Source organism: Thamnophis sirtalis, unplaced genomic scaffold, assembly GCF_051295495.1.
Source record: "Thamnophis sirtalis isolate CommonGarterSnake01/CBP01778 unplaced genomic scaffold, rThaSir2_p1.2 scaffold_4, whole genome shotgun sequence".
NCBI lineage: Eukaryota > Metazoa > Chordata > Lepidosauria > Squamata > Natricidae > Thamnophis > Thamnophis sirtalis.
This window is the reverse complement of record NW_028261384.1, coordinates 50,759,784-50,770,812: the sequence shown is the minus strand read 5'-3', so window position 1 is coordinate 50,770,812 and position 11,029 is coordinate 50,759,784. Positions and strand designations below refer to the sequence as shown.

The window sequence follows — 11,029 nt, the reverse complement described above, 5'->3', positions numbered from 1 at the left end:
TTTTACTTTACTTCTTTATATTCTAATAGCAAATCCTTCATAAAAGTTATTGCATTAAGTTCTTGATCAAATTATCTTTCAACTGATATATAATTTTATGGTACTACTTCAGAAAAAAGTAGTGTTATTAGCTAGCTTTAGAAAATACACTTTTTCCAAAAGGTTTCCACAAGTTTGGCCACTACTGTATTTCTGTCCATGGAAAATGTCTTCAGACAATCTTGTTCCTTTGGCCAAGAAACAATAGAGATGAGCACTATGCCATAGAGTCGGACACAACTGGATAGGGAAACTTCTTCTTCTTCTCTCTCTCTCTCTCCCTCTATAAATGTTTGCATAAGATATAGAGATGTACTTGTCCCACCACATTAACTAACATACGCCCTCTATCCTAACTTCACTGTAATCAAGCACTGAAACTCAACACCATCACTAATTCTACGCGCAGCAACACCCGTTCCTCAGGGCCTCATTCCGGGCACTCTGCATGACCCCTTATGTCAGTATCGTCTTTCAGATATTTCTAATCTGCTTTCCCCAGAAGATGCAACAGCAGCGGGGGGGGGCTCGCCAGCTTTCGCGTGCTACAAACTGAGTGGGCGGGGCTTACGATGAGCTTGTCTTTTGCATGGTTTTGCTCCCTAGAGCTCTCATCCTACCTGCGGCCATTTGTCGGAGAGAGCCAGCGCGGAGCTCCTGCACCAGCCATCAGCGTGGCGCGTCGCTTAGAAGCGTGGGAGACGCTCCCGTTGAATTGCAGCGCCAGCGGCGAAGGCGGGATGGAGGAGGAGGAGGAGGGTAAAAGCAAAGGCTCGGCGGCTTTTGTCGCTTAATCTTTTCTTACAGGATGCTTGAGTTTGGTTCTCGGAGAAGCTTCCCAGCCCTCCGCCCTCTTTTCGTGAATAGGGGTAGCACATTTCTGATCTCCAACGAAGGAATCAGTGTCATGCCTAGGAATAAGCTTACGCAGAGTGTCTTTCTTTCTCAATGGCTTTGGTGGATTGCAACCCTGTCCCATCCCGCTTTTGAGGATTTGAGAAAAAAAAAATTCAGGGGTGGGGAAGGGTGTTTTCCTTGTCATGTTAATTCGTAGGTTCTTAAGCGTCTCTCTACCCGGCTTCCGCCGTCCTTCTGCAACCTAGTTCTGTGACGCGGATCCTCATTAAATTATTTTGAATTTGGATTCGGGGATCCCCTAGCTCTTCACCAACTTTCAAAGGAATAAAAGAAGCTTAAATAACTTATATTATCGCCGTGCATAGAGCTCACCTATGTTTTAAAGAAATCAACATCACACAATCCACCCAATTTACTATTACAAACCCTAAGTCTTAAACAACAAAATTAAAAATCATTAACCCTCAGTTTACATTATCTACCCTATTAGTCTGTGTGGATATAATAGAAAAGTAGCATGTGTAAGCACTATAAAAGGAAGGCAGGTTGTTGTTTTATTATGAATATGGAATTTCTAATGCCATACAGAAATATGAATGTTTCAAAGGGAAAAAAAAGTTGCCTATCTAATACAAACACGGGCACAAAGTATTTTTACTTTGGAAACATCTAAGAGTAAAACCAATGAAGATTCTAAATTAAAGGTAAAATAGATAATAAAAAAGTGAAAAATAAAGAAAAAAAGAAAAGAAAAAAAGATAAGTGCCTTTTAATCCTAACAACAGTTGTAAGTAATTTATATTTTATTCTCTAAGATTACATTAAAATTTCCATATTACTATATTCTATCCTTTCTAATAAATCTATAAATCAGCAGTCCCCCTCCCCCCCGTTTATTTTCAGAAAAAAAGTCCATAAGTGATATTGTTTCTGTATCTTTTATAAAAAATATCTTCCCAGCTTTCTAGTCAGGCTATATCCAGAAGACAATATGGGCCGGAACTATCCAAGTTTTAAATTCCCTCAAAAGTCAAAAGTCACTTCTTTTTGATTCACTAAGTGACACAGCTCCATCCTTTCAGGTTATTGGCCTGGTAGTGGCTGGGTCTGGTCTTAAAGTATTGGAATTACACTCCAGTCTCCTACACAGAACTGGAACTACCATTGGCTTGAGCCAGTTGGTTTGTACATACGTAATATAACTTAAAGTTATGCTCTACATATACTAAAATCAATAAGTTAAGTTAGCAAGGAAAAGTACCACAATGCACTTAATTGAGTACAAATGCTCTTATTTTACTACTTATCTGAAGACATAAATTTTCAATATTATTAGAAAATATTAACATAGCAAGATGATATATATTACATTGTCCTTCCCTTTTTTTAACCATACTTATGAAGACTTTCTTAAGTAGACTGCACTGCCTTGGGGAAGTGATAAATCCCAGCTGACCCCATGAACTCTGAGAGGTCTCTCTGAAGCTTTTCTCCATGTATCTATAACCTTCACAGTAAGATAGTGTATTTTATTTCAGTGTTGTCACAGGGAATGTTTGGGCGCAGAGACTACCAATTTTAAAGCATTACATGAATAAAGAAGCTAGATAAATTTCCTTAGACAGTTGACAGAGCTACAGTCTGGGAAACTGCTCTTGTGTTAAGCGTGCACACTGGTGAATCTATCCAAAGTTAAGGGCAATCCTAGAAGACAAATTGATCCTGGAATCTTCTGCTTACAAAGCTAGTATTTGGTCGTTGATTTGTGATTCATTACTGATACGTTTCTTACAAACATCAAGGACTCTTGCTCAATAAATTTTACTATGACATTTTTACCAATTTGCTACATTTTCCCCATTTATTATAGCAAACTTTATAGTACATTTTGTGCATTGAGCATAATATATACTTTTCCTAAATCCTTTGATGTTTTTGCTCATACAAGGTAATGCTGCCAACTTTCCAGCAAGGTTTGTTCGTGTACATGTTGTTTATATGAAGAATGTATTTTGTTTACCATATTGTTACTTTATGCTGTATGAAAAAATAATTGTTCTGCATTTTTTTTCTTTCATATGCTACTAACAAGGACATCTTGGTGAATCTGCAGTTTTGCAAGTTCATTTCTTAGTATCACATAGTTCTCAATAGACTGGGGATAGCATCCTCTTACAGGTTAACCCTGTACGTTCTCCGATTGGACTGAGTTTGATTAATAATTAATTAGCCACCTATGTAACTCATCTCTGTGAGTGACTCCACCCAGCTTTTTGATTCAGTCAACTCTGGCCAATCATGTTATGAATCCTTCTTTAGTGAACTTGTTTAAAAGTGAGTAATCATGGGACGAAGAGTGGGCTGGAGATCAGTGACCAGGAGAGCCTTAGGCTATTGGCGAGAGGCTCATTGAGGTGTTCTACCAGCCTTGAGCCGCAGGTGCAAGGGGGGGGGGGACTGATTGCACACGGAAAATCCAGCCTCTTCACTGCATGCTGCGATTCCTGAGACAGCACCCCCCCTGCTGTGAGCAGCCGATTCCACAGCGTACCTGTGCGACCGCCATTTTGAATACTAACAGTCCCTCTGATGGCAGACAGCACAGCGTCAGGCCAACCTGACATGGAAGGAAGCAATCAGGGAGGTTTTCTGTCAGTGGCTGGAGGCCCTGATCTCCCAGCCTTGCCTGCCTCATCCCAAAGTGGCAGTGCAAATAAGCCACATGATAAGGGCTGTAAGGACTCTAAATCCTCCAGCAAGGTCTCCAAGTCTAAGAAGGCTTCCAAATCGACAGACAAGGAGGCCAACCCCCAGACCAAGGTTGGGCCTCATTCCTATTCCCCCACTACCATCTCAGGCTGCAGCCCTCCCTCGCAGTTGGATTCTGGGCCTGGTCCATTTAATCCAATGCTGTCTATTAATATCTTAGGGATCTGGGGGCAATCTGTGCTGCCCCCCCTCTATGGAATCTCGCCTACTCTAGCAGGCATGTGGAAGCCACATTTACGCCCATGGCTGTGGGCCTCCATCACGAGTACCCGGCCCCGGCCATGCCTGTAGACTACCAGTCCTTCATTGCAGAGGCCATTAAACAGGGGATTGCAGTTGGGTTGCAGCAATGTGAGCCACCACCACCTCCACCAGCTACCCAGGTTCGTGCACACAATGACCTCGAGCCCAACATGGGGGCAGACCAATCACCTCAGGACCTAGAGTGCAGTCGTTCTCCAGCCTCGAAGAGGGGGAGATCAGGGAGGATGGCTTATCTGAGGAAAACTACGTCTGTGGCGCGGAATACCCAGGCCTCCCTGGAGGAGATTTGCAACCCCCTTGCCCTTTGTTCAGAGTTATAAGCTGGACAAATTCGCTTCAGCAGACGCTGCCTATGGCTGCAGGGTTCTGCATGCAGTCCATACCGACAGGTAGCCTAACAGTCTCTTCCCTCCCTACGGGGACTAGCTTGGGTATGTCCCATAAGTGGATGCTATCGCCAGCTCTATTGAGAAAGGGTGTTGGTACTTACCTGATACGCCTCTTCTAATAGAGTGGAGATAGCATCCAGCCCCGCCCTGTATGGAGACTGTTTTTCCGTGCTTACCTGGGAATAGGGTTGATGATGTTGTTGTTTGTTACCTTATTTGTGCTTGTGGACTTTCTTGTTGGTTTTGCACTACATTATTTACTAAAATTGAATGTTGGATAACATGTAGAGTCTGTGTCTTTGTTCTTCATCGCAAAGCTGGGTAGAGTCACTCACAGACGGGTTATATAGGTGGCTAATTAATTATTAATCAGACTCAGTCCAATCGGAGAACGGAGTGGGTTAACCCATAAGTGGATGCTATCTCCACTCTATTAGAAGAGGCTTATCAGGTAGGTACCAACACCTTTTTTCTAATACCTTATCTTGCCTTATTTTGAATGCAATATTTAATTAAGAGAATAAAAACATGATAAATCAAAACATTTAAGCCATGATCTAATAACTCCTTAGATTTCTTGAGTCTATACATCTAAGGCTAGTGGAATATCAGGAGTCCTTGAATTATAAATGTAATGGAGCTTCCCACCATGATGGTAACTATAAATGTAGGCTAGTTGCCAAGTACCCAATGTGCAGTTCACATGATAGGGGCTGACCTTTAGAACTTTAAATCCAAATCATAAGTCTCCCCAGAGGGTCTGTCATAACTTTGAAAGGTTGTAAATTGAGGACCTGTATAGGTAATAGTAGGTTGGCTCTCACAGTACTCTGTAAATTAGAAACTAAGTTTACATAGAATAGCAAAATGAAATAATACAACACTGGGCTTATGCTTGTGACATACCCAAATGTGCCAAAACTGACCAATGCAGTCTTTACCATTAGCATGTTGGGGCATGTATACAACTAAAGCTAGTAGTCTTGACTACATAGTCTCTATTTTATCTTTCTAAAAAGCATTGAAAGTCATAGTCAGGGGGGATTAGCATTTATAAAGCCATCTAGTGATGACCATATAGAATACTAAATCTTAGAATGTAAGAATACAAATGAAATGAAAGAAAGAAAATAGATATATGGTATAACTGTGAAATTAAGAGAAAGACAATATTAATGAAGGTGATTGATCTTGTGGAGTGAGTTGAGGGGATTACATATAGAAAAGAGATAATGATGGTTTAATTGTGAATGAAAGGCCTCCAATAGATGGATATATAAATTGGTGTTGTTTAACTTGTGATGGACGTGTTTGAAAATAGCTTTTCAACACTCAGGAGGAAAACCATCCAGGACAGGAGATAGCATCAAGAACATATCTTTGAAAAAAAAAAGACATGTAAGAAAAGAAAGTAAGTAAAAAAAAAAACCTAGAATGACTATAGAACATGCAAATCCTATATGAAAAAGGATAAAAAGTAGATTTGGGTGCTTTGCGAGTTGATACTTTGGTAGAATGAAGGGGACATGGGCATAAGGAAAAGTATATGGAAGCTGCTTTGAATAGTATAATAATATATCACAGTATGCCATTTCATGACTAAGATTACACATTAATGGGAAAAATGAAAAAAATGCTTAGTGGAATTAGGCAATAAGAGTGTGGATAAAAAAATACAAGTAAAAGAATATAGTTAAAAGTTAAGAGAAAGATATTGTATATTAGATATAGATTTTTTTGCAAAGAATTAATCAAAATGGTCAAAGCATGATTCCTATTAAAAGAAAGAAAATAGTGATTTTGTTGGGAATTTTTAAAAATGTTCTGAATGTTGAAAATGGGTGAAGCGGACTAAATAAGAGCCTGCAGCAGAGTGAATAGAATTAGAAATAAATACAGTGATATAATTTGCTATGAAACTGAAGTGAGAGAATGCTGGAATTAATATTTTTGAGAATGGTATGCATGGCAACGACAGCAACACATCAAAGTAGAATCAGAACAGATGTTATAAATGTTACCCTCCCAAGGAAAAAAGATGACAAGGAAGTCATAAATACTACCAGAATAATGAAAGATGGTACCCTGCAAGTATAGGTGGTACAGCAGGAGGAATGTTAAAATATAGTGTTGATTTACTTAGGGAATAGATATTTGTTTTATGTATACCAAGGCCTGATAATTAGAAAAATGTTGTCATTATTCTTTTGCAGAAAAAAATAATAAGAAAAATGAATGTACTGTACTGTACATTATATTCTATAGGGAGATTAAGTAGAAAAACATTTGATGGAGTTCTTATTGGATTAAATATTTGTTACTTAAAACAACATTAAAATGAGGTCCAAGAACCAAAACAAAAACAAAAAACCAACAAAACCAAAAAAACAGTGTGTGGATAAACTAAAAGCAAGGGTACTTTAAACAATATAACAAAATGGAGAGACATTATTATTTAGCTATACTTTATTTTATTCCATTTTATTAAATAATGTCTTTCTTTGAATAACTATTTCTTATACCCTTTCTGTACTTTGCAAAACTTTGCTTAAGGAAATGTGATGGGTATGCATGTGGGTGGGTATGTTTGTGTGTATGCACACATGCATATATATTTGAACTTCTACAGAGGGCTGAATTAAATTTGAGATTTGTGTATATCTTTATTACATAATTTCTAAGAAAGCTAAGGAAAAACAATAAAAATACATTTTAATACATTGTTAAAATAAAAGCTAAATATGTTGGAGATATATTTTGAGAGAAATGCTTGACTAAAATTAGTACCTACCATGGCTTGACAAACCTCACAAGAAAAGTAAATTCAAATCAAGTTTGTATTTGAATGAGAGACAGTCAAGAAACATGTTAGATTGTAGAGAAAAATTGTTAAGAAAAATGGTCAGCTGTGCCCATAATATCATGAGGGCACTTTACTTTGAATGAAATACCGTATTTATCGGCGTATAACACGCAGTTTTAAAACTAAAATTGCAAGCTTAAACCCTGCCTGCGTGTTATACGCCGATACTGCGTGTTATACGCCGGGTCCCAAACTGCCTGCTCCAGCTGATTCACCGGCGCCCATGATACTCATAGAAGTGCAGCATCCATTTCATGGCAGCGTCGGCGGCTCTCCAGCTACCCTGCCTGATATAACCCCTACCTTGCAGCAGTGGCGGCAGCTCTCCAGCCACCTGCTGTTCGCTTTAACCCCATCATTGAACAAGCGGCGGCTGGAGAGCCGCCCGCTGCCTGATTTAACCCCATCCTAGCAGCAGCGGCTCGCAGCGGCCAGAGAGCCGCCCGCTGCCTGTATTTTTTCTCCATCATTGCGGGTGCTTACCTTCCCGCCCGCCTGCTCTCTGGTCCCAAGTGTACGCGCCGGCATTCTCCCAATCAGCTGTGAGTCCGCAGCCGCCCGCGCTGCTGTTTTAAAGGCTGCTCCTCAGGACCCTCCGAAAACTTTTTGGTTTTCCAAAAAGCAGTGATTCTGATTAAGTTTTTTTGCTCAAAGAGGTGTTTTTTCATTTCATATTTGCCTTTTAAGAGGAGTTAATGTTATAATTCATGTTCTAATGTTATAAATTTTAATCCAACATTAAGTTCCGAGCTTCCGAGTCATTTATTTTTAATGAAAAAAATTTTTACTCAAATTTTTGTGTTAAAATGGGGAATGCGTGTTATACGCCGGTGCGTGTTATACGCCGATAAATACGGTAAATGTATTAATGCTATATTATCTTCTTAAAAGGAATGTGTAATCTTAAATAAAAATATTGAAATTGAGCGCTATTAAAATGACTAAAATGTGTACTTTTACTAATATTTTTCAAAATAACATTAAACCTAATTGGCAGCCTCCCAACAGTATTTTTAAATAGCAGTGTGCTATAATTTGTAATAAATTGCCATGGAAACCAAGTTTACAGCTATCTTAGCATACAAATTAAACTAATTTTATGAATCTATGAATTTGATCCTTAATATTTTCATTTTAGTTTGCAAGTGGGTAATAAAAAAAATACCAAGATGAAAAATGATTGTTGTCCTTTTAAATCAATTTGTAGAACAGAATTGCATGAAATAATTTTAGCCATCATAGTCTGCTCTTCTTTAAAAAGTAAATACTATAAATATTATATATAATCAATATGATATATTTGTCTGAAGTGGTATAGGATTTCCTGCCTAAGTAGGGAGTTGGACTAGAAGACCTCCAAGGTCCCTTCCAATTCTGTTATTTTTTTTATTCTTTTTCTTTTATTCTGATAGAAATCATAAGTCTTAATATATATAAAAATGAGTAGTAGAACATTTCCCTCTTTTATTTTTAATTTAGGGGAAGAATATTTACTAATCAAACAATAGTAATGCACAATTTAACATATGTAAACTAAAATGTAATTATCAGCTTGTAGTGGTACATCAGATCATGAAAGATTTAAAAATAGGACTTGGAATTTTATTTGTCACAGATTTGGAACTCCCTTTCAATACTACTATAAGGGAATAGATAATAACTTGGCTGTTTACTTAGATAAATAAAGTCTGGTCCAAACTACAATTGTAAGTCCAGGACAACCTGTAGTTAAAAACTATTTATCTAAGCCTGTTGGTTTATTGTGCAGATGGGTTGTTTTTTGGTCTTGCCAAAAATGTTTTATAAACTAGCTCTTTAATTCCACCTTGAGTTCCATGTAAAACAAAATAGTGTAATTGCTGCATCATCTACTGAGAATTGCAATTGCTCAAGCGCCAGTAAAATTAATGAGATGCTTACAAAATCTTTTTATGAAAGTGTTTCCAAAAGTCTGAAGGATGTTTTATTTTAAATTTAGTGATTTGAACTAGGTATGCTAACACTTAATAGAGAATCAGGTTTTTTTTTTTGTTTTCAAAGCTCAATTATATATTCCAAAAATGCCTAAAATTATTTTTACTATGACAGATTTAATCCAGGCCAGAGATCTTTTAGCAGATGGATTTAAAAAAAAGTTCATAATTTTCCTTACTATGAATGCAACTGTAGATTAGGTTATTAATTTGATTTTTCTTAGCAAGGCTACATTAAATTGACCAAATAATGCACATCATACAATAGTTCTCAATATTTGTGTATGTTGCCTAGAGTAGTCCCAGGGTAAGATAGGCTGCAAATAAATTTAGCAAACAAACAAAAATTTATTAGATGTTTTTTAAACTCATCTCTATTTTCATCCTATAAAAAGCTCAATCTTTTAAAGTGTACATGTACTTCTGGGCCAACAGTTCAGAAATGATTTGCCATTTCTTCTTCTGAAATGTTTTTTAATTTATCTATGTTAGTATGGGATTTTCTGGTCTCATAAAATTCCAACTAATGAACCATATAATCCATAAGAAAGTTGATATTAAATCTACATAGTAAACAGAAGCAACACTGAAACATAAAGATGATAAATAATAAAATAAAAATGAAATATGTTTTTATTAATATCACTTGATATGAAGACATATCATGATATCACAATATCATGAAGATATCAAGGATCTTTTTCAAGATAAAAGTAATATATCCTTTGATTTCCCCAAGGATATAGTATTGGTTAACAAAATGGGGTTTAATATGGACAAATTAATACCCTATGTATCATTAAACAATTGTGTCAATTTAACTTCTAAAATTGCCATTAGATTAATGTATTGGTCAAAGTAATTTTAGGGTGGGGACTCTTCCAATAGCAATAGCAATATGAATAGCACTTAGACTTATATACTGCTTTACAGTGCTTTATAGCACTGTCTAAGCAGTTTACAGAGTCAGCATATTGCCCCCTACAATCTGGGTCCTTATTTTACCAACCTTGGAAAGCTGAACCAACTTTGAACTGGTGAGGATCAAACTCCTGGCAGCAAGCTGAATCTAATCACCGCGTCACCACAGCTTCAAATTACTTCAGAATTAAATTAGAAGGGATGCAACCCGTTATTTAATTTTAAGAGATCATTTGCATATCAAGACCATTTCCCAGATTAAAGTGTCTTCAAATGTCATCATCAAATTAAAATGTATTTATTGTCTTAAGAGCAAACACAAGAAGGAGACCAACCAAAAACTAAAAAGTAATTTAAAGAATTGTTTAAAAATATTTAAAATAATTAATATCTAACAATTAATAACATGGAGAATAATCTTGAGGGCTTCTAAATGGTATAGTGTTAATAGAAAAATTAGGCTCATTTCTGAGTCTGGTTTGAAAGAGCACAGGGCACAGGCAATTGCTGGAAACAAGTTTATTTTTGAAAACAGAAAAAGCAAGTGTCAGATTATTTGCTTGGAAGTGGTGATGAGTCCAGTTTTTCTTTGTAGTATCTTTTATACTAAAGGTCTATCTTCCTTGGAAAGTGTGGAAAGAGCACCTACCCTCTAAGAATTTTTAGAAAGTTTAATTTACTAGAATTACAAAAGAGGGTGCTAAATTACTGAGCTGTATTTTTCCACTTATTTAGCATGATAGCCAGGCTAGCCAGGTATAGGGGTGGCAGTGCTGTGGAGCAAAGCTGCTGTTGTTTCTCCTCCTCCCCCTCCTCCTCCTCCTCCTCCTCCTCCTCCTCCTCCTCCTCCTCCTCCTCCTCCTCCTTCTCCTTCTTCCCTCCTCTCCCTTCTATCCTTCTGCTTCCCCTTCTACCCCCCTCTTCTTTTTCTTCCTCCTCTTCTTCCCCTCCCC

General features: G+C 37.4%; 1 protein-coding gene across 1 annotated transcript in view; it reads left to right on the top strand.

Moving 5' to 3' along the window:
• The first annotated feature begins 657 nt into the window (after positions 1 to 657).
• The window catches only part of GADL1 (GAD like acidic amino acid decarboxylase 1), a 146,696-nt gene continuing 136,324 nt past the window's right edge, over positions 658 to 11,029 (top strand). Inside the window, exon 1 of the mRNA XM_087712897.1 lies at positions 658 to 798. Within this exon, the coding sequence (XP_087569023.1) occupies positions 780 to 798 (19 nt within the window). The 5' untranslated portion in view covers positions 658 to 779. The remainder of the gene's footprint in view (positions 799 to 11,029) is intronic.